The following is a 25,468-nucleotide window of genomic DNA, read 5'->3' as shown; positions in this document are numbered from 1 at the left end:
GAGAGGTACGTCTCGGTCTTTCTGATATTCTCTGCCATCATGAACACGGCGTCTTCAGTTACACACTATTCTATTCCTGAAGAAATGGAGGAAGGCTCCGTGGTCGCTAATTTAGCTGCTGATTTGGGCCTGGATGTAAAAACGTTGAGTAAACGGAAGATGCGGTTAGAGATCATAGCGAATAAGAAATATCTGGATGTGAACAAAGAAACGGGGGAGCTGTATATAGTAGAGAGGATTGACAGAGAGCATCTTTGTCCTGCTAAGACATCTTGTTATCTAAAAATGGAGGCAATAATTGAGAACCCGAAACGAATATTTTATATCGAAATGGAGATAATGGACATCAATGATAACGCGCCTCATTTTCGGAGGGACACCATAGACCTAGACATTTCGGAAGCAACCCAGGCTGGTGAACGTTTCTCTGTGAACAATGCTGTAGACCCTGATGTTGGTTCAAACTCAGTTAAAACGTACCTTTTGAGCGAAAGTGAGCATTTTACAATAGAAATCCAGACCGGTAGGGATGGATCAAAATTTGCAGATTTGATTCTGAAAAAGAATTTAGACAGAGAGGCGCAAGCGATTCATAACCTTATACTCACTGCTATCGATGGCGGAATCCCCACGCGCTCAGGTACAGCCAGCATCATTGTTCGCGTATTAGACACCAACGACAACGCCCCTCAGTTCGATGAAGATAGCTACAACATCAGTGTAATGGAAAACTCCCCTATTGGAAGCCTGGTGGTCAAGCTAAAAGTGACTGACTTAGATGAAGGAAGCAATTCAGATATAATTTACTCATACAGTCTGTATACATCAGAGAAAACGCAAGATACATTCACTTTAAATCCAAATACCGGGGAAATAACGATAAAGGAAATGATCAATTATGAAGATTTTAGGATTTATGACATGGAAATCATAGCAACAGATAAAGGCACCAATCCCTTAACAGGGCAGTGTAAACTAACTATTCTAATAACAGATATGAATGATAATCACCCTGAAATATCCATCAAATCATTCCAGAGTCCAATCAAGGAGAATGTAGCAGTAGATACAGTGATAGCAGTGGTTAGTGTCAGTGATAAAGATTCTGGTGAAAATGGAGTAGTTGATTTACATATTCCAAAGAATTTACCATTTGCGCTTAGAGAATCATCTGATAACTATTATGAGCTGGTTGTTTCAGAACCTTTAGACAGAGAGAAGGTTCCAGAATATGACATCACGTTCACCGTTACAGACAGGGGTTCCCCTCAACTATCAGACAATGAAACTATGACTTTAGAACTACTGGACGTTAATGACAACGTTCCACAGTTCCCCCAGTCCTTCTACACTATACCCGTTGTGGAGAATAACGCACCTGGGGCCTTGCTAAGTTCCCTCACTGCGTTTGATCCTGACCTCCATGAAAACCAGTACCTCGTTTATTTCATCCTAGAAAAGGCGATAGTGAACACGTCCATGTCCATGCTGTTCTCCATCAATCCAGAGAACGGTAATCTTTACGCACTAAAGACGTTTGACTATGAGATAGAGAAGGAGTTCCTTTTCCACATCGAGGCCAGAGACTCTGGTGTTCCTCCGCTCAGCAGTAACGTGACTGTCCACATCATTATTGTGGACCAGAACGACAACACCCCGGTCATCGTCTCTCCGTGGCGTGCACACGGCTCCGTGGTGGAGGAAAAGATCCCTAGATCCACCGATAAAGGATCCCTGGTTTCCAAGGTGATAGCCATAGACACTGACTCGGTACAGAACTCTCGGATTACATACCAGTTTCTACAGGTGACTGATGCCACGTTATTCAGTCTGGACCAGTACAACGGAGAGATACGGACTATGAGAATGTTCAGTTACAGAGATCCACGTCACCAACGGCTCATTGTCATCGCCAAGGACAACGGGGAGCCTGCGCTCTCTGCTACAGTGACCATCAAGCTCTCCACGGTGGAGACTGCCGTTAAGGCCTACTCTGACATGACTGAAGTTCCTCTAGAATATGACATCTTCTCAGACCTCAACCTGTATCTGGTGATCGGACTGGGCTCGGTGTCCTTTCTGTTATTGATCACCATATTGGTCACCATCGTGCTGAAGTGTCAGAAACCGAAGCCCAGCAAAGCGGCGCCTCCCTGTAGGAACAGTGTGATCAGCGAGAGGAACTCTACCATCGCAGATTCCACCCTGGTCTCCAACGATGCCTACTGGTATAGTCTGTTCCTAGCAGAGACCAGGAAAGGAAAGCTGGTAGTCAGACAGCCTGTGCCAAAGGGCTCCAGATACATCGTGTCCAGTTTACCAAGGAGCACTGGACTGACAGAGACCAGCGACTCTGCTGCCTCTACTCTGCAGGTAAGACTGTTCTACAAGTTCCTCATATGTTAATATCTGTACTTTTACTCAATATTAGTAAACATAAGCAAAATATCAAATATATTGTCTCCACTATTACCAGATATGTTCGTGACATTTACCAAAAATATAACAGTCCAACAATATCCTACCTCAAACCACTAATCCATTTTACTCGCATTGGCCTAATATATTCCTTATCATGACTACAGTATAATGACACTATATAATAGCCTGATTTTAAGCTTTATTTGTATAGCACTTTTCATGCAGCTCAAAGTGCTTCAACATTTCAGCACACAACATAAAATAATAATAATAATCATCATCATCATCATCATCATCAATAAAACAATAATAAAAACCACATTATTAAAAAAATAATAAACCACACAATCCATGGGGCATAAAACAGAAAAGATTATATAAATAAAAGAGAATAAAACAAATCTAAAAAGATGATTACAAAGAATGGAATAAAAAAAAAGAAGAAAAGTAATGAAAATAATGAAAGGATAAAATAAGTTCTGCTAATTATAAACCAGGTTAAAAGGTGCGTTTTCAATTACCGTTTAAAAATGTCCAGTATGTCCACCTCTCTATAGCCTACTTGTTGGCAGGGTGTTCCACAATTTAGCTGCATAGTGGATACAATAAGCTTGTCCTGTTTTATTTTGGGGGACTGTGGAATGTTTAAAATATCTACTGTAGAGGACCTAAGAGCTCGTGAAGGGACACAGAGCAACAGGGAATCAGTGATGTAGTACGGTGATAGACTGTTAAGAGCTTTGTATACAATCAGGAGGAGTTTAAAATCAATTCCAAAAGATAGAGGGAGCCAGTGCAGTCTGTCTAAACAGGACTAATATGCTGTCTTCCTGGTTTTCGTTAAAAGTCTAGCATCAGAGTTTTTAATTAGTTGTAGTTTCTCAACTAACCTTTTAGGAAGTAGACTATCAATTATTTATTAATTGATTGCGGTCAGACAGGTAGTCAATGAGTAATGAAGCTTGACCTGTTCCAGTGGCGCATCAAATGTTTTTTCAGCCTATAGAAATCCATTGCAAATGAATAATGGGCGAGGAGTGTGTAAACCTATGCACAAAGTGTCGCTGTTGGCTAGTAAAACGCACGGGTTTGTGAGGTCATGTTCGCCATGACAGTGCGTCACAATGAGGAAGGGAGCAAATGACAGTGGACAGCTCCACCGCTCAAGAAAAAGGGATAATCTCGCTCTCGTTAGTTATTAAATGTCAAATAGAATAATAGTGTATACATACCCGTTGATCACACACGGCTAAAGCGAAGAACATTTGTGCTCAAACCGTCCTTACGCATATACCGATTCAACAATGGAGTCGTATATGGCCACAAAGCGTTGGAGGAGGTACGTCTCGGTTTTGCTTTTTTTATCTGCCGCCCTGGACAAAGCATTTACAGTAACGCACTATTCTATTCCTGAGGAAATGAAGGAAGGCTCAGTAGTCGCCAATTTGGCTGCAGATTTAGGCTTGGATGTCAACACATTGAACAAACGCAAAATGCGCTTGGACATCATCGCGAACAAAAAATACCTGGATTTAAACAAAGAAACGGGAGAGCTCTACATTGTAGAGAAGATAGATAGGGAATATCTTTGCACCACAAAAGCCTCGACATCATGTTATTTGAAAATGGAGGTGATTATTGAAAACCCATTAAGGATTTTTAACATCGAATTAGAAATTTTGGATATGAACGACAATGCTCCACAATTCAGAAGAGATGCGATACATCTGGATATGTCCGAGTCAACCCCTGTTGGGGAGAGATTTTCTCTTAGTAATGCCGTGGACCCCGATGTCGGTACGAATACAGTTAAGACATATTACCTTAGTGAAAGCGATCATTTCAACATTGAAGTTCAGACAGGGAGAGATGGATCAAAATTTGCCGATTTCATTTTGAAAAAGGCTTTGGACCGAGAGGAGCAGGCGATTCATAACCTTGTACTCACAGCTATAGACGGAGGAGTTCCCACGCGCTCCGGAACAGCCAGCATCATTGTGCGCGTGCTGGATACCAACGACAACGCCCCTCAGTTCGATAAAGAGACATACAGCATTAATGTCATGGAAAACTCCCCTATTGGAAGTCTTGTGGTCAAACTAAATGCAACGGACTTAGACGAGGGATCCAATTCAGATATAGTATATTCATACAGTTTGTATACATCCGAGAAAACGCAAGATACATTCACTTTAAACCCAAACACCGGTGAAATAACAGTGAAGGAAATGATCAATTATGAAGATTTCAGGATTTATGACATGGAAGTCATAGCAGCTGATGAGGGAGCCAATCCCTTATCAGGACAGTGTAAACTTACTATTCTAATAACAGATATGAATGATAATCACCCTGAAATATCAATCAAATCATTCCAGAGTCCAATCAAGGAGAATGTAGCAGTCAATACAGTGATAGCAGTGGTTAGTGTCAGTGATAAAGATTCTGGTGAAAACGGAGTAGTTGATTTACATATTCCAAAGAATTTACCATTTGCGCTTAGAGAATCATCTGATAACTATTATGAGTTGGTAGTTTCAGAACCTTTAGACAGAGAGAAGGTTCCAGAATATGACATCACGTTCACCGTTACAGACAGGGGTTCCCCTCAACTATCAGACAATGAAACTATGACTTTAGAACTACTGGACGTTAATGACAACGTTCCACAGTTCCCCCAGTCCTTCTACACTATACCCGTTGTGGAGAATAACGCACCTGGGTCCTTGCTAAGTTCCCTCACTGCGTTTGATCCTGACCTCCATGAAAACCAGTACCTCGTTTATTTCATCCTAGAAAAGGAGGTAGTGAACACGTCCATGTCCATGCTGTTCTCCATCAATCCAGAGAACGGTAATCTTTACGCACTAAAGACGTTTGACTATGAGATAGAGAAGGAGTTCCTTTTCCACATCGAGGCCAGAGACTCTGGTGTTCCTCCGCTCAGCAGTAACGTGACTGTCCACATCATTATTGTGGACCAGAACGACAACACCCCGGTCATCGTCTCTCCGTGGCGTGCGCACGGCTCCGTGGTGGAGGAAAAGATCCCTAGATCCACCGACAAAGGATCCCTGGTTGCCAAGGTGATAGCCATAGACACGGACTCGGTACAGAACTCTCGGATTACATACCAGTTTCTACAGGTGACTGACGCCACGTTATTCAGTCTGGACCAGTACAACGGAGAGATACGGACTATGAGAATGTTCAGTTACAGAGATCCGCGTCACCAACGGCTCATTGTCATCGCCAAGGACAACGGGGAGCCTGCGCTCTCTGCTACAGTCACCATCAAGCTCTCCACGGTGGAGACTGCCGTTAAGGCCTACTCTGACTTGACTGAAGTTCCTCTAGAATATGACATCTTCTCAGACCTCAACCTGTATCTGGTGATCGGACTGGGCTCGGTGTCCTTTCTGTTATTGATCACCATATTGGTCACCATCGTGCTGAAGTGTCAGAAACCGAAGCCCAGCAAAGCGGCGCCTCCCTGTAGGAACAGTGTGATCAGCGAGAGGAACTCTACCATCGCAGATTCCACCCTGGTCTCCAACGATGCCTACTGGTATAGTCTGTTCCTAGCAGAGACCAGGAAAGGAAAGCTGGTCGTCAGACAGCCTGTGCCAAAGGGCTCCAGATACATCGTGTCCAGTTTACCAAGGAGCACTGGACTGACAGAGACCAGCGACTCTGCTGCCTCTACTCTGCAGGTAAGGCTATTGTACAACTTGACAATTAAGATTAATTCACACCAAAATCACAAAAAATATCAACCATTGTCAAATTTCACACCTCTAAAATGTCTACTCATGTGTCCACTCTGTGCTCTAATTTAATACTTCATAATTTTTTAACACAGAATTTGAGTTGTTTCTACACTCTATATTGTTAAAATGAACAATCTTCTAGACTGAACATAATTGTATTCACACTACACTGGTGTTAGTGTTAAAATGCTGAGTTAAAAAGTAACACTGCTTTTTAAACGCCAGTGCATTGTGACAACAACAAGATGCAGTGTCAAAATACCAATAACTCAGGTGATATGGTATTTTCAGGTATAACTCTTTACTCATGGGGTGGGGGTGTTTAAATTTGAATCCACTAGGATGGGAGAGCAATGTGGTGTTTAAAAAGCAGTGTTAATTTTCACTGCTTTTTAAACACCACATTTCTCTCCCATCCTAGTGGAGTAGAATTTAAACACCCCCACCCCATGAGTAAAGAGTTATAGCTCAAAGGCTAATGTACCACACACCTGTACAGTTACCATAATTAGGCTCGTGCTGAGCAGACAGGTCATCCACATGTGCACCAGTGCTTGGGGTTTTGCAGTCAGCGATTGTTCTAGGCTTGCAGACTGTTGGCCATTTTGCAATGAACCTGCCAGAGATGTCCTCTCCATAAAAGCATAATAATAACAATAACAACAACAACAATCATAATAATAATAATAATAACAATAATAAAAAAACGTTATTTGTATAGCACCTTTCATACAAATAAATGCAGCTCAAAGTGCTTTACAACAGATAATTTAACTGCACGTTGAGATTCACATAAAATAGACAAAAATGAACAAAAAGCAGGAAAAATAAGATGGAAGATAAAACAATAAAAGATGATAAAAAATAAGAAAACAAGTAAAATACACATTTTTAAAAGCTTACCAATACAATGTTGTGAAGTTTTGGTCAGTCTATACCACTGATGAATATTGTCAATCACTATTACACAACAATAATTAGAATAACATGGTAATCTATCTATCTCAATATTTCCAAGACGGGCGTATCCAAGAATCGGGGGAAATAATAGCCTATTGGATGAGTGAAGAATTGTCTGGATCGTGTGGCATTATTCTGTCTGTGTTGCTTTCATTTTTTCATTTTCAATTGGTCATTTGAATGCTTCACAACATACATCGCTTTTCTGCATTCGTCACCTGACATTTACTCAGCTGTTGATGTCTCGCGCCTAGTCTTGAAAACGTCTTGGTAAACAGACTTCGCTTTTCTCTTGAAAGTCACTTCCTGAATTGCGCTTAAGAGTTTTCAATCCAGGCAAATTAACCCTGAATATTTAATATGTATCTACACTATCTTACCAGACATATTGGTCCCCTGACCAAAGTATGCGCATCAATACTCGTCCATACCTTTGCAGTGATCCAGCATATTTCTTGACACCGACATCTTCGGTGCAGTGAGGTTTTGCCTAAATGAGTCCTCATCCAATTGCGCTTCAATTGTATTTTGAGCCTATTTGGACATCCATGCAATGGATATGTTGTGCAATTGCCTTAAAACAATTACTGAACGTGCAGAGATATGCACACAGTGTCGCTGTTGGCTAGTAAAAGCCATGGGTTTGTGACGCCATGGTCGCCATGACCGTGCGTCATAGTGAGGAAGGAAGGGGATGATGGTGGACAGCTCCGGGTCCTGAAAACACCGCTTAAGAAAACAGGACCATTTCGCTCTTCTACTTCAATGCCAAATGGATTAAGCCTTTATACATCTCCAGGTATCATACACACGCTAAACTGGACTTCATATAGATCGTCCTTGCGCACAGAGCAGGTTCAACAATGGCGTTTTATGTAACCATACAGTCTTGGAAAAGGTACGTCTCGGTTTTGTTGGTTCTCTCTGCCACCCTGGACAAAGGGTCTACAGTAACTCACTATTCTATCCCCGAGGAAATGAAGGAAGGCTCAGTAGTTGCGAATTTGGCTGCAGATTTGGGCTTGGATGTTAAAACACTGAGCAAACGTAAGATGCGTCTGGATATAATCGCAAACAAAAAATATGTGGACGTGAACAAAGAAACTGGGGAGCTGTTCATTGTAGAGAAGATCGACCGGGAATATCTCTGTACCACTAAAACGACATGCTATTTAAAAATGGAGGTGATAATTGAGAACCCGTTAAGAATTTTCAACATTGAATTAGAAATTTTAGATATGAACGATAATGCTCCACAGTTCAGGAGAGATGCGATACATCTGGATATTTCCGAGTCAACCCCCGTCGGAGAGAGATTCTCTCTCAGTAATGCGGTAGACCCTGACGTTGGTACTAATTCAGTAAAGACATACTATTTAAGCGAAAGCGACCATTTTAATATTGAAATTCAGACAGGGAGAGATGGATCAAAGTTTGCCGATTTCATTTTGAAAAAGTCTTTAGACCGAGAGGAGCAGGCGATTCATAACCTTGTACTCACAGCTATAGACGGTGGAGTTCCCACGCGCTCCGGTACAGCCAGCATCATTGTGCGCGTGCTGGATACCAACGACAACGCCCCTCAGTTCGATAAAGAGACATACAACATTAATGTCATGGAAAACTCCCCTATTGGAAGTCTTGTGGTCAAACTAAATGCAACGGACTTAGACGAGGGATCCAATTCAGATATAGTATATTCATACAGTCTGTATACATCCGAGAAAACCCAAGATACATTCACTTTAAACCCAAACACCGGTGAAATAACAGTGAAGGAAATGATCAATTATGAAGATTTCAGGATTTATGACATGGAAGTCATAGCAACAGATAAGGGTGCCAATCCCTTATCAGGACAGTGTAAACTAACTATTCTAATAACAGATATGAATGATAATCACCCTGAAATATCAATCAAATCTTTCCAGAGTCCAATCAAGGAGAGTGTAGCAGTAGATACAGTGATAGCAGTGGTTAGTGTCAGTGATAAAGATTCTGGTGAAAATGGAATAGTTGATTTACATATTCCAAAGAATTTACCATTTGCGCTTAGAGAATCATCTGATAACTATTATGAGTTGGTAGTTTCAGAACCTTTAGACAGAGAGAAGGTTCCAGAATATGACATCACTTTCACCGTTACAGACAGGGGTTCCCCTCAACTATCAGACAATGAAACTATGACTTTAGAACTACTGGACGTTAATGACAACGTTCCACAGTTCCCCCAGTCCTTCTACACTATACCCGTTGTGGAGAATAATGCACCTGGGTCCTTGCTAAGTTCCCTCACTGCGTTTGATCCTGACCTCCATGAAAACCAGTACCTCGTTTATTTCATCCTAGAAAAGGCGGTAGTGAACACGTCCATGTCCATGCTGTTCTCCATCAATCCAGAGAACGGTAATCTTTACGCACTAAAGACGTTTGACTATGAGATAGAGAAGGAGTTCCTTTTCCACATCGAGGCCAGAGACTCTGGTGTTCCTCCGCTCAGCAGTAACGTGACTGTCCACATCATTATTGTGGACCAGAACGACAACACCCCGGTCATCGTCTCTCCGTGGCGTGCGCATGGCTCCGTGGTGGAGGAAAAGATCCCTAGATCCACCGACAAAGGATCCCTTGTTGCCAAGGTGATAGCCATAGACACGGACTCGGTACAGAACTCTCGGATTACATACCAGTTTCTACAGGTGACTGACGCCACGTTATTCAGTCTGGACCAGTACAACGGAGAGATACGGACTATGAGAATGTTCAGTTACAGAGATCCGCGTCACCAACGGCTCATTGTCATCGCCAAGGACAACGGGGAGCCTGCGCTCTCTGCTACAGTCACCATCAAGCTCTCCACGGTGGAGACTGCCGTTAAGGCCTACTCTGACATGACTGAAGTTCCTCTAGAATATGACATCTTCTCAGACCTCAACCTGTATCTGGTGATCGGACTGGGCTCGGTGTCCTTTCTGTTATTGATCACCATTTTGGTCACCATCGTGCTGAAGTGTCAGAAACCGAAGCCCAGCAAAGCGGCGCCTCCCTGTAGGAACAGTGTGATCAGCGAGAGGAACTCTACCATCGCAGATTCCACCCTGGTCTCCAACGATGCCTACTGGTATAGTCTGTTCCTAGCAGAGACCAGGAAAGGAAAGCTGGTCGTCAGACAGCCTGTGCCAAAGGGCTCCAGATACATCGTGTCCAGTTTACCAAGGAGCACTGGACTGACAGAGACCAGCGACTCTGCTGCTTCTACACTGCAGGTAAGAGCATATTTTCAACTGAATTAAATACAATAATAATAGTAACAACAACAACAGCAACAACAATAACATTATTTGTATTCATTATTATTATTATTATTATTATTAATAATAATAATAATAATGATAATAATAATAATGCATAATTAAATAATAAAAATAAAGATGAATAAATACATTCTCAAATTCAAGTACACTGTACAAAACACAACATAGTAAAATACCACATTAACTGTGGTCAGTTTGAAAAACCCGCTTTACATTAGTTCCGTGCGTAATTGTGCAACATGGCTGTAAGTAAGCTTTGCCTATATAGGCCAAGTCATATAAATCAAGTAAATTAAATTCACATGTAGGCTATTTCCTCTTTCATAAAGGTTGTATAAACTAATGCAAACTATTTAGGTCAAGATTTTCTTCTTCCAAATTCATTGCCAAGTCCTGTAAAATGCGCAAAGCGTCGCTGCTATCCAGCAAAAGGCTCTCTGCCCTATGATGTAGGCTGATGGTCGCCATGACAGTTACTCACAGGAAATAAAGAAGAGTTCGGTACACAGACAGCGCCCAGTTTATTACCGGAAATCTATTGTTTTGACAAACATCAATGGTCGACTGTCGTTAGGCTAATACAGACTAATCATCCTGGTCACCAAAAGTATCTCCTTTCTTCCATTGCGCACGGAGCAAAGGTATCCAACGATGGAAAAGCACCGATTAGTTCAGCCGTGGACAAGGTACGTCTCGGGGCTCCTTATTCTCTCTGCCGCCCTAAGCACGGCGTCTGCGGTGACACACTATTCTATTCCTGAAGAAATGGAGGAAGGCTCCGTCGTCGCCAATTTAGCTGCAGATTTGGGACTAGACATGAAGACACTGAGTCGACGGAAGATGCGATTAGACAACATCGCCAGTAAGAAATATGTAGACGTTAACAAAGAAACGGGAGAATTATACGTTGTTGAGAAGATAGACCGAGAATACATTTGCGCTACCAAAACAGCCACAACGTGCTTTATGAAATTAGATGCCACTATCGAAAACCCAATACGAATGTTTAACATCGAGCTGGAAATTATGGACATCAATGACAATGCGCCACATTTTAGGAGGGACACCATGCACCTTGACATCTCGGAGTCTACTCCTGCTGGCGAGAGATTTTCTCTGAATAACGCCGTGGATCCTGATGTCGGTTCGAACTCAGTTAAAACGTACCACCTAAGTGAAAGCGAGCATTTTAATATTGAAGTTCAGACTGGGAGAGATGGGTCAAAGTTTGCAGATTTGATTCTGAAAAGGGCTTTAGACCGAGAGGAGCAGGCGATTCATAACCTTGTACTCACAGCTATAGACGGTGGAGTTCCCACGCGCTCCGGTACAGCCAGCATCATTGTGCGCGTGCTGGATACCAACGACAACGCCCCTCAGTTCGATAAAGAGACATACAACATTAATGTCATGGAAAACTCCCCTATTGGAAGTCTTGTGGTCAAACTAAATGCAACGGACTTAGACGAGGGATCCAATTCGGATATAGTATATTCATACAGTTTGTATACATCCGAGAAAACCCAAGATACATTCACTTTAAACCCAAACACCGGTGAAATAACAGTGAAGGAAATGATCAATTATGAAGATTTCAGGATTTATGACATGGAAGTCATAGCAACAGATAAGGGTGCCAATCCCTTATCAGGACAGTGCAAACTAACTATTCTAATAACAGATATGAATGATAATCACCCTGAAATATCCATCAAATCGTTCCAGAGTCCAATCAGGGAGAATGTAGCAGTAGATACAGTGATAGCAGTGGTTAGTGTCAGTGATAAAGATTCTGGTGAAAATGGAGAAGTTGATTTACATATTCCAAAGAATTTACCATTTGCGCTTAGAGAATCATCTGATAACTATTATGAGCTGGTTGTTTCAGAACCTTTAGACAGAGAGAAGGTTCCAGAATATGACATCACGTTCACCGTTACAGACAGGGGTTCACCTCAACTATCAGACAATGAAACTATGACTTTAGAACTACTGGACGTTAATGACAACGTTCCACAGTTCCCACAGTCCTTCTACACTATACCCGTTGTGGAGAATAACGCACCTGGGGCCTTGCTAAGTTCCCTCACTGCGTTTGATCCTGACCTCCATGAAAACCAGTACCTCGTTTATTTCATCCTCGAAAAGGAGGTAGCGAACTCGTCCATGTCCATGCTGTTCTCCATCAATCCAGAGAACGGTAATCTTTACGCACTAAAGACGTTTGACTATGAGATAGAAAAGGAGTTCCTTTTCCACATCGAGGCCAGAGACTCTGGTGTTCCTCCGCTCAGCAGTAACGTGACTGTCCACATCATTATTGTGGACCAGAACGACAACACCCCGGTCATCGTCTCTCCGTGGCGTGCGCACGGCTCCGTGGTGGAGGAAAAGATCCCTAGATCCACCGACAAAGGATCCCTGGTTGCCAAGGTGATAGCCATAGACACGGACTCGGTACAGAACTCTCGTATTACATACCAGTTTCTACAGGTGACTGACGCCACGTTATTCAGTCTGGACCAGTACAACGGAGAGATACGGACTATGAGAATGTTCAGTTACAGAGATCCGCGTCACCAACGGCTCATTGTCATCGCCAAGGACAACGGGGAGCCTGCGCTCTCTGCTACAGTCACCATCAAGCTCTCCACGGTGGAGACTGCCGTTAAGGCCTACTCTGACATGACTGAAGTTCCTCTAGAATATGACATCTTCTCAGACCTCAACCTGTATCTGGTGATCGGACTGGGCTCGGTGTCCTTTCTGTTATTGATCACCATTTTGGTCACCATCGTGCTGAAGTGTCAGAAACCGAAGCCCAGCAAAGCGGCGCCTCCCTGTAGGAACAGTGTGATCAGCGAGAGGAACTCTACCATCGCAGATTCCACCCTGGTCTCCAACGATGCCTACTGGTATAGTCTGTTCCTAGCAGAGACCAGGAAAGGAAAGCTGGTCGTCAGACAGCCTGTGCCAAAGGGCTCCAGATACATCGTGTCCAGTTTACCAAGGAGCACTGGACTGACAGAGACCAGCGACTCTGCTGCCTCTACTCTGCAGGTAAGTGTGACCCTCACCACCCTATTCCAACCAAACCAAATCCAATGCCTCCACACCGCATAATTAAACCCTAATTTAAATACATTTTCAGGCCTTTAACTTCCATAGGCCCCAGTTGCCACCTCAATAACCAGACATCATGTGCATTGATCGCAATTGTGATACCAGCCTTTGCAGAAGGTATCAAAGCGGTATCAAACACAAGTCTCCCACAATACAAACACTCACAAACTCTCTAGATGAAAAGCAATTCTCATGTGGTCAGTACACTCATGGGTCTCTCAGTATTTCAGCATAATCACTGAACCACGTTGACATCATCTAAACATAAGTGTTGTTTTCCCATGACCTCAGATAACCTCAGCTTCAGAATGTACTGTAAGAGACATTTGAGGTGGTCTGGGTCCAAGGTTGGTTTGTTAAACAGTGCGAAAGGAAAACATGCCTATTAAATTATTAGATAAAATAGTATATATAATCATTGATGTTTTGCGTTGTGATGCATTCAAAAGAAGCCTGACAAGTTAACCTGAGGCCATCATCTTCTGGTGGCAGCTTCCCTTGGGCGCAGCAAGCTGTTCTCTGACTGGGGGAGCATCACAGCTACAGTCACAGCCTGTACACACTAGAGTTTGTGTTTCAGGTATAGCTGTGACAGCAACATCCTCAACTCATCTTCTTGGTCTGCAATAAAAAAAAGAAAGATGGGAACAATACTCATGCTGGTTAATATAATAATAATAATAATAATAATAATAATAATGATAATAGTAATAATAATAATAATAATAACAATAATATAAATAGATATGATAATAATAATAATAATAATCTGATATAATAATAATAATATAATCTGATATATAATAGCCATAATAACACCTACAGGTGGAGACCGAGTACAAGAGTCCTCCATTGCACATCAAGTTACACAATAAAAACATTCAAAGACTAAGAACACAAAAACAAACGGACACTGTGGCCCAGTTTCAGTACTTTGAAATGGTTCTCTCTTTCCTCCCCTCTTCAAAATCACTCATCTCACGTGCGTGTCGTTGCGCCATGCGTCCAGAAGCGATTTAAATGTCATGATTAGAATGTACAGTGTATGTACAGTATGTACAGTATGTATGTATGCTGAACTGGATCTAATAAACAACTGTCCAAACCGATGTGACAGCTGTGCTTTCTCAAGGCATGTCCTCTCAACACAAACATTGTTACTATAGATAAATAACTAGTGGCAAGTATTAAAATAACCTACAGAATATGATACACTACAATAAATGAATGACAAATCCACAATTGTTACTGATCTGCTTGCTGTGAATGTGAAAAATGTGAACTTTTGTAGTTTTGGTATCATGTCTATCTACTTGTGTTTATCATACAATTGTAAACTCATATAGGCCCTAGCTGGCTGTTCTTATAGTGCTGTTCTTATAGTGCCGTACTTCCCCAGAGACCCCCTAACTTACACCTGATGGAATTTTGCTCCCCCCAAAATTGCTGTGAATGTCCAGTCTGTGTGTGTTTGTCCAGTCTGTGTGTGTTTGTATGTAAATTCCATCAGGTGTAAGTTAGGGGACAATGAAGTGCTTCGTCAGTGTAGCAGTAATATTAATGTTGACACGATTCATAGTCTCTGATTAATTTGTTGAATTTATATGGTATTGTAGTGCCGTAAATACAAGGCTTTTTTAACCCTTCATTAGATATGATCATGCGTTTTGTTAAAATTGCTGTTGCTGACATGTCAATAACATGATTCTTTGTCTTGCTAATATTAAGGCCTCAAATTGTCTGGGGCCTGGCGCCCCCCCTGCGATTGTTGGCGCCCCCCTAAGGGGGGCCCGGACCCCAGGTTGGGAAACCCTGCAATAGAGGGTGTCGGGCGTAGGAAGAGCAGGTGTGATGTGTGTCTCTTTCCACCCCGTTACCAGCCTAAAAACAGGTATCCTTCCACCCCGTTACCAGCTTAAAAACAGGTATCCTTCCACCCCGTTACCAGCCTAAAAACAGGTATCCTTCCACCCCGTTACCAGCCTTAAAACAGGTATCCTTCCACCCCGTTACCAGCCTAAAAACAGGTATCCTGCCACCCCGTTACAAGCCTAAAAACAGGTATCCTTCCACCCCGTTACAAGCCTAAAAACAGGTATCCTTCCACCCCGTTACCAGCTTAAAAACAGGTATCCTTCCACCCCGTTACCAGCCTAAAAACAGGTATCCTTCCACCCCGTTACCAGCCTAAAAACAGGTATCCTTCCACCCCGTTACCAGCCTAAAAACAGGTATCCTTCCACCCCGTTACCAGCCTAAAAACAGGTATCCTTCCACCCCGTTACCAGCCTAAAAACAGGTATCCTTCCGCTCTGCCAGGCGATCTTCCCAACAGGCATATAGTTCCCTTCCCTGGGAAAAAAACGCTCACCTGTGATTCTATTCATATCCATACCTTCTACCCACCCCAGCAAACAGCTAGGACCCACCTGCTCTTAAAACTCTCCCTAATATGGTCTGACAGGGCGAGGGGCACGTTGTTGCAGCGTTTGAGCACAGCCAGGGCCGATCACCGCATCATGTTTTGCAGTTAACACCCGTTCTACATAGTGAAGCAGAGATGTGATTTCAGTGTATTTACTGTAACATCCTGCCAGTGCGGTATATCAAGAATAGAAACCCTTTTCATTTCTAAATTAGAATTACTTCCCTAAACTGCGTCTATAATACCTTTTTTTTGTTGTTGCTATGGAGGACTGAGAGGCTCGACTAGTATGGTGCTTTTCAACAGCACCCTAGACGTTCCCTCCATCCTCTCTCTCTGGGCCCAGTCTAGCCACAGGCCTCGGCAGCCCCACCCCCCTCCCTGTGCTGCAGAGATTCCCTCCTCCTCCTCCTCCTCCTCCCCTGGTTCTGTGTAACTGAGCAGGAGGAGGGCTGCAGTGTGAGAGAGGGGGTCTGGGTGGGTGGAGCTTGTTTCGGCTCTGCATCTCTCTGGTGTTCCAGGTCAAAACCGCCAGTGTCGTTTCTGCGATCTTAATTCGAGACACTATGCACCTCAGTTCACACAGTTGATACCTAGCGTAATGTCATATACTAGGCTAAATTAGACACATGTGCCTAGATGGTTGTGTAATTGTTCACTGATAAAATCCTTTAAAAAGGTAGGTCTCTGCAGGATACGTTTATGTGTGTTATTGTGTTTGTGTGTGTGTGTATTTGTATTTGTGAGTATGTTTCTGTGTATGTTTGTGTGGACTGCTTAGGTCATAAATCTTTCTAACCAACTCATTCTCTCTTTCAGGCAGACATGGAGTTCTCGCGCCATGCTGATTTGTCTTGTCCATTTTAACATGACCATATTGATTATACGACAATGTTTTTAATATTTTTTGGAACATATATACGATAATCTCTCCTTTGCAATTTGAATGTACACACAGTCACTCCGTAAGCGTAAGATAACCGTGAGATAAGATGAGAATAAGATAACCATGAGATAAGATGAGAATAAGATAACCATGCATAAATACAGGATTTCCTCTTGTGTGTTTGAAATGACTTGACCATTGAAATGCTTGTTTCTTTTCTCCCTGCTTTAAAGTACTCTAAGTGAGGAAGGTCCGGCCTGCAGCTGGAGGTATGCAGGACTCTCACCCCACCCCCCCGCCCACCCCGTCACATCCTGCCCCGCCCGACCCCTCTCGAACCCCTTCTTGAATGACCTAATACCAATGACTGTTCTTTTCGTGTTTTTTTTGTGGAGTTTTACTTCTGTCCTGTCCCCCCCTCTCCAAGGAGCTGTGGTAGTCATGACAAAGGCCTTCCTCCCTCGTGGGCGTCGCACACCCCCTGCCTGTTCTCCCTGGCGAGCGTTTGCCCTTCAATATCCTTTCCCAATGATAATTTCCTTATGATCCAGTCGTTGCCCTATTTTCGTCTCCCTACACCGTCCCACTCGATTGGACGGCTTCAAGACAGGCGATGACCTTGATTGACCCCTGGTGGACAGCTGAGAGGGCAATAATCATAATGCCACCAATGACTAATAATCTGTAATCTAGTGCTCAGCAATGTCTTAAATTTGTATTAAGGAGAGGGATTAACATGCACCCCATTCAGGCCCGTGGCCAGCCTTGAGCGGACAGATTATTATCATACGGGGGGTGCGGACCTGAGCGCAGCCAGCACCCCCTTAGCAGCACCCATCACCTGTCCCCGGGGACACAGAAAGACAGACATGAAACAATGCTGACCGATGGCTAGGTTCTCCCATCGGATGCAAATTACGCCTGGTCTAGGATTTAGGAAACCTTTTCAGTCGAGTATCTCCCTTGACAATCTTATTAGTCTAAGATGAGGTTTACTCGCCTGGTAACAGGCCCGAAATGCCATCCTAACGTTCAGATGTCACCCGCATTGGCCCTCCTGACGGAGGCACCTGACAGTATCTCTCACAGAGCAGATGGCCCTGCAGACGCCATCATCTCTTTATAGCACCGGGGTCTAGTGTAGAATATAGATCTGTCCGTCTCCCTAGCTCAGAGCCAGTATGCTCTCACACCTTTCTGTGCATGTGATATTAATCGTGTGTTCATTCCCTGTTAGTCCCATCACTAATGCACATAACACACACACGCACACACACACACACACACACACACACACACACACACACATGAATTCTCATGTTTGTTGGATTGGATCATTGTGTTTTTGTTGTTTTTTTGCTGTGATTGGTCGTTGTTGGATTGACTGTTAGTGAGTTCACACGGCGGTGACTCTTGTGAATTCCTGTTCACTGCAATGTGTGATTTGTGACCTAATTATTCGTGCAGGGGGAGTGGGGGGGGCGCTAAGGGAAACTACTCACCTAGTTACCTAGCAACCACTACCCCCTCCCCTCACGAGATCTTGGGGCATGGTATATTCATTGATAGTCCCACCCACCTTGCTCACTGCTACATGTATGACTGAGCCCCCCCCCCCCCCCCCCCCCCCTCCCTTGCACTGTTGATCTGCCTGAAGCCCCCGTCAGAGTGACAGCACTCGGCCGCATGAGACGCGTCAGTAAGCAGGGCTGTAAACGTGATAGATCCCGCCCCCCTTTGTCTGATTCTCTCTTCTCATTCGCAGGGATCCACCACTACCAGCAGCAGCTCCTCGTAAGGCCCCCCTCCCCATTGGTCCCAGGTCTGGAGTGACATCAGGAGGACGACCCCCAACCCCCGTCTGAAGAAAGGAAATCAGCCTTCCCCTCCCTCGACCGACTCCCCAACCCACCCCCCCGTGTGGAACACATCGCGCTTCCCCTGCACGCCAGGCCCAGCCCCTCCCACAGTCACTGACACCCCCCGAGGTCCGAAACCTCCCCGGCCCCTCCCATCTCCAAGCCATGAACTAATCTCTCTATAAGCACACGGCCGGCGCCGACCCAGTCAGCCAGCACGCCACGCCCGCCACCCCTCTGTCCCTCGCCCACCGCTACGGAGAGAGAGCACACTATGGGGACACAGATGGGACAGAAGGGGACATTTCTGAACATTCAAAAAACGGACGCCCAACATGAACTGAAGGAGATGGACATTGGAATGTGGAATTGCCTTCAAAAGACTGAGGCTCCTCTCTGAAGAACACAAAACCTGGATTTCATATCTGTATTTTCCCAAGTATTTTGTCTGGCCTTGTCAGGTCATACATTGTGTATGTAGGTGTGGAAATGTATAATCAAGCAAAAAAAAAAGCAAATGCATAAGTATGAAAATATCACATAAACTAGTGCTGGAAGGAGAGTCTAGCTCAAAAATAAATCAGTGTTGTGTATTGTAGTAGCCTATTAGTATGAGTTTTTGAATAGTGTATAAAATACAATGTGCTCCGCGTGAAATAGCCTGATTACAGTATCTATCATCGATCAACCCATGAAACCAGAATAAGTGAGGCCTTCCTTGTCTGTATATACTGTGTCTGCCTTTCAATTCATATGCATGGAGATTTCAATGTACAGTACAGTCATTTCTTTGTCTATTTTCACTGTGGGACAATCTGAGTGATTCAGTGTCTACTTTCCCATTACATTTATATTACAGTAATTTAGCAGACACTTTTATCCAAAGGGACTTACAATAATTGCATTTAACGTAGGAAAAGTCAGTGTAATACTACTCACCAGAACTCACAAGTGCATCTCCTTTCTAAAACAAGTGACTAAGAGCATAATCTAGTGCTGAAGTCTTGCAAAGTGCAAGAATAGTCAACTAACCAGGCCTCAATCTATAATTAGTTTGTTTGGATGAATTTTCTACACAAGAATGAGAATGGCTCTCTGGTGATGTCACAATGACGGACCTGAAAACAGCTCAGCATTATGACATCATAAAGACTGCTGGTCTGGAGGAGTGGGTGGAGGTTACAAGGAAGGGAGTGTGAGATATGTTACATAGGTGGCTCGTGACATTACAGGAAGCCACTTGAAAGGGACCCTGTCTGCATGTTGGCTCCCAGTGCTGCAGTAGTTCAGGATAGAATGTGAAAGTATGACATCGCGGATGCGTTCTTTACACATCCCTTGGGAGGCCGCTGGCAGATCTCCAAGAACATTCTGCTGCAGCTGTGGAAGTGCTTATGTAACTCCCCACCCCTACTCCTGGAACTGTGTCTGACTAAGAAAGACACTTGAAAGGGGGATAGAATCCTCTAACCTCGGGCCAAAGTGGATGTGAATGATCATTCCAACGCCTCTGACTGTCTTAAAGAATCTGCAAATTGTCAATGGATACAAATTCCCTCGGGCAATAAGCACACTGGCACAAAGAGATGAGATTGAAACTAGTAAGCATAGTGGGTCATGGTCTCTGTTAAGAATTATGTGTGTATATACTGTATATAGGAAGCACCCCTCTCACACTGCATATGACAGTGGCTCTGAGAATCACTCAAGTCACTTGTGTTGCGTGAAGAGAACTATCTCTGCATCTGGGTATCAACTTGTGGACTCAGAGGTTATGTACAGTACCTATGACTCTGTATACAGCTCAAATTTAATGTGTTTACTGTAATACATTAACAGCTTTATATGTTTGCTTTTGATATCAAGAGTATTAAGGTAGTTCATGTCAGTTAATGACTGTTAAGATTTTCCTTTTACAGTAACAGCCACAATGAAAATTATGCCATTGCTTTCATATCGTGTGAACAAGGAAACATTTTGGAAACGTGCTATGAACGGCACCTTACCAAGTTGTATGTTTCAAAGTTATATTTCTTTTGGAATATGTACAATAGCTTATGCCAGCTAAAAGAGCAAACGTTGTAAATGCATCATTTGATTTCTAATTAGGACTATTGCTGCTTCAATGTGTTCAAGGCAAGTGAAGTGCTTTGTGAATGATAATCTGTTGATGGTCCAAAATGTAGTTATTCTTTTTATATATTGTTCTGTAAGCTATAATTAGTCTGTGATACAAGATAACCTACTATTACATTTACTGTATGACGAGCAATCTGTTTGATCTCTGAATTATTGGGGAGGAAAAAAAGCAGCATAGCCTATTTTTGTTTCTAGGCAGACTCTAGCAGAGGCCAATTACAGTAGGCTTATATCATATAAGTATCATGGGATGGTTGCTCAGCAATCCTTCTCTTTGATCTACCTCCAGGCTAACTTGATTAAAGCATTTCGTGCGTGGGAAGTTAGCTTGGTATGTACTCTGCTGCACGTGGAGAAGTGGCTCATTTAATATTAAACTGGAGAGGCTAGGCTACTGATGTTTTGTTGTGTCAGCAGATCTACATCTATCTAAGATACAGTGGTGAAAAGGTTGTGAATTTAGGTGAATGATACCACATGTAAAAGCAAAGCTTTACACCTCTATCAACCGCGGTTTGTATGATGGTTTGTATGATGGAACTAGGGCAGATCCTGCCTGAGTAACCACGTGCATCATGTAACTGCTCCCCCTGCTGGCCTAGATGTGCCGGTTGCAGACATCTGTAATTAACCTCACCTGGGTCTCCTAATGTTTGTGACATTGCCAACTCACACGGTGAAGAAGGGCGTCTTGCCCGAAACATCTGTGTGGTAATTAAAAAGTCAATCTTGAGTGCTGACCTATTCTTTCTTTTTCACTATCTACCGCTTTTATTCATCCAACACTCAGCTGTCATAAAAGTATTGTGAGTTGAGTGCCTTGTATCTTATTGTTTATGAAGGCTTACAAGCATGAGGAAAACACAAGTGAAACAAAAAGTGTTGTACCTAATTCATGTACCTGCTTGAGATAGAAATGTCATGATTTATGAAGTAAACGATTTAGGCCTACACTTGTCTGCTAACTCTAGGTAGTCCCTAATGTTCACCCACCTGTACTATTCCTTGTCTTTGCATAATATTAGAAGAAAGACTAAATGTCACCCGCCCCCCTCCCCCATTTTAACAGCAGTTAACTCACTTTAATGGTAAATAATATGACATTGAGACGAGTTACACACAAAAGATGAGCAGCGTCAGCAAGTGTTGATGCGTAGACCACTTTGAAATGCAACGGTTACCTTCTAGCTCGCAGGCCTGAAGCCTTTGATAGGTGCAGACCGAGGCCTGCGCTCTTGATTTATGTAGGTCGGTTACACTGCTTATAAAACACCCGCTTATGAATGTCATCAAAACTGCCTGAGGGAGAGGAGCAGAGCTGGGAAGGCTATTTTGATCTCATCCCTTTTCCTCCTGACGGGGTCACATGTCTTTTCCTCTTAATGAGTCCTAGAGAAGCCACTGAAACTCTCTTTGAAGTATGTGTATGTGTTTGTGTGTGTCTGTGTGTATGTGTGTGTGTTTGTTTCCACCACAACACACCCATTAACACCACCACCACCACCTCTGTATCTAACAGCAGACAGGATGATCTGAAGTAACCATATGCTGATTCTATCACTCTGTTTCCCTTTGAAAACCCCACTAGCGTGCTAGCCCGTCTGCCCGCACAATCTGATATTGTCGTGTTGGACTCATTCCTGGAGCATCATAAAAATGTTGTTCCAGGACCATCACTGCAATGGACCAATCACATTGTTGTGATGTCATAGCTAGAAATTCCCCCCCATACAGAATTTATATCAGCCCAGGACAAATACGCTGTCCCAGAACAAACATCTAGCATATATGATGACCCAGGACAAACATGTATGATGACCCAGGACAAACATGTATGATGACCCAGGACAAACATGTATGATGACCCAGGACAAACATGTATGATGACCCAGGACAAACATGTATGATGACCCAGGACAAACATGTATGATGACCCAGGGCAAACATGTATGATGACCCAGGACAAACATGTATGATGACCCAGGACAAACATGTATGATGACCCAGGACAAACATGTATGATGACCCAGGACAAACATGTATGATGACCCAGGACAAACATGTATGATGACCCAGGACAAACATGTATGATGACCCAGGACAAACATGTATGATGACCCAGGACAAACATGTATGATGACCCAGGGCAAACATCTACATGATAACCCAGGACAAACATTTTTATGATGCTCCAGGAATGAGTCCAACACGACAATATCAGATTGTGCCGTCTGCCCAGTGCCCCGCCCTGACATGGCCTGTTCTGTTGGTCTCTGACTTAATTAAAGGCACCCATCTGGCCCTGCCTGGGGGACAGCTACGCAAATTCAGCCGTTTATGTGCAAGCTGTTGGCATCTCTGTGTTGTAGTTGCTGATCCATGTCTAAGATAATACAAATCAAGATCAAACAAGCAGCACAACAGGGACCTGTGTCTTCATAACCCTCTCTATAGTACAGACCTCTAGTCCTGTACTGTATGATGATGGGCTATACCAGTGGCTAATGGTGTAATATGATAGCTATCATTGTATTGTTTTTCTGTGACATAGTGACCTATAGTTTCATGTGATGGGGTCAAGCGGCCAAATCCTCAATTATAAATCATTTTAATCACCTGTGATAGAACTCTGTTACAGTAGCTTGTACTTGTATGCTGTATCACTGAACAGAGACATGGTGTGATAATCATCTCGGCTATTATCATCTTTAGGCTGTGATTTGATGCACTCACTTCTTTTTAGTGATATATTGATTTGTGTCAAACTGATATCAAAGGTCAAATGTCATTCTGTGCGATAGGCCTCGGCTGCCTACAGGCTCCATGGATGCTGTAGAAGGAAAGAGACAAGCTTTGTTTTTGATTTGCCTGCAGGTAGGTGCACTGCTATGGCACAGTGTTTGATAATAGTGCGATATTGTCTGTTACTGTCTGTACGATGATGAGGATGATGAGGATGTTGGCTTATGTTTGTCGACCAGATTGAAAGTGTGCAGTTGGGTCCATTACATGGGAAGTTTAAATTGGACCTATCCTGAAAATGTTTGGCTGGACAGGCATGTCTGTGAGATGAGATCATCCCCACATAGAGATGGTAGAATGGACCACAGGGATTAGATAGAGCATAAGTCACTTTTCTTCGGAAATTATCTTTTTATCAAATCACAATTGAGGTGTTTTTACTATAATATCTCCCGATAATGATTTGTCAGTGTTTTGCTTGTGAATATAAATTGTGAATAAAAGCTTTTGAAACAGCTGGGTTGTGTTAGCTGTGGCCTTTGGCTGACATTTAGCAATTATAATCTACAGCGAAGACAACTGGAACACACTGTCTCCTTCCACCTGACTCAGATACTGACAGACACACTAACACAAGGACCAACACAACCCTCACCTGCTGGCAGACTCACACACAAGCACGTTGAAAACACAACCTTCAATGACCGATACACCTACATGATCTTCACTCACGGATACACTAACAACACACAACCTTCATTCACTGACAGACTAACACACTCACAGCACTCAGACAGGCATCATAGGCACACCTCATAGACACCCCTCCCACCCCCCACACACACACACAGATAGGCAGTATTTCCCACTAGGAGTGCAGGAGTCTGCCAACCCCAAATCCCAAATAGAACAGCAAATACGTTGAGGTTCCTCTATAATTGTGTTAACTTAGTACTCCTGCCCCATGTTGTAGTGTACTGTGTCCATCACAGCCTTCCTCCAAAGCATAGCAGGGTCCTCATGGCCTCCTCTGACCCATGATGCTCTAGGCCAAACCATGATGCTCTAGACCAGACCATGATGCTCTAGGCCAGACCATGATCCTCTAGACCAGACCATGATGCTCTAGACCAGACCATGATGCTCTAGGCCAGACCATGGTGCTCTAGACCAGACCATGATGCTCTAGACCAGACCATGATGCTCTAGACCAGACCATGATGCTCTAGACCAGACCATGATGCTCTAGGCCAGACCATGATGCTCTAGGCCAGACCATGATGCTCTAGACCAGACCATGATGCTCTAGACCAGACCATGATGCTCTAGACCAGACCATGATGCTCTAGGCCAGACCATGATGCTCTAGGCCAGACCATGATGCTCTAGACCAGACCATGATGCTCTAGGCCAGACCATGATGCTCTAGGCCAGACTATGATGCTCTAGACCAGACCATGATGCTCTAGGCCAGACCATGATGCTCTAGACCAGACCATGATGCTCTAGACCAGACCATGATGCTCTAGGCCAGATGTGGACCTACTGGCTGTACAGCGTGGGGGGGAGGTCTGGGAGCGCAATGGAGGGATCAGGTGACAGAGGTTAAGGGACAGTGAGGAAGGGCAGTGTAGGGTTTCAGGAACCACAATGTCCAGCTTGGGTGTGTGTGTGTGTGTGTGTGTGTATGTGTGTGTGTGTGTGTGTGTGTGTGTATTTTGTTTGAGAGTGCTTATGCGTGTGGGTGTGTAGACCCTTTTAATTATCTCTCGTCGCAAACAATAGCAGGAAGATTCTCCCTGTTCCTAGGCTACAGCATGCATGTCCTC

The 25,468-nt window shown here is 43.6% G+C and overlaps 1 protein-coding gene across 1 annotated transcript; it reads left to right on the top strand.

The window, feature by feature from the left end:
• Nucleotides 1–39: 39 nt before the first annotated feature.
• LOC311317525 (uncharacterized protein) lies at nucleotides 40–18,758 on the top strand (the record flags this gene model as incomplete). The annotated part of the gene is made up of 6 exons (XM_084448600.1): nucleotides 40–2,373; nucleotides 5,064–6,134; nucleotides 8,039–10,417; nucleotides 12,455–13,525; nucleotides 17,133–17,168; nucleotides 18,665–18,758. The coding sequence occupies 5 exons, from the start codon at nucleotides 40–42 to the stop codon at nucleotides 17,142–17,144; spliced, it is 6,867 nt and encodes a 2,288-aa protein (XP_084304726.1). The 3' UTR covers nucleotides 17,145–17,168; nucleotides 18,665–18,758.
• Between the last annotated feature and the right edge of the window lie 6,710 nt (nucleotides 18,759–25,468).

Source organism: Borostomias antarcticus (assembly GCF_949987555.1).
Source record: "Borostomias antarcticus genome assembly, chromosome: 14".
NCBI classification, from domain to species: Eukaryota; Metazoa; Chordata; class Actinopteri; order Stomiiformes; family Stomiidae; genus Borostomias; species Borostomias antarcticus.
Note: the sequence above shows the minus strand (reverse complement) of the source record. Positions and strands in the feature narration are given on the sequence as shown.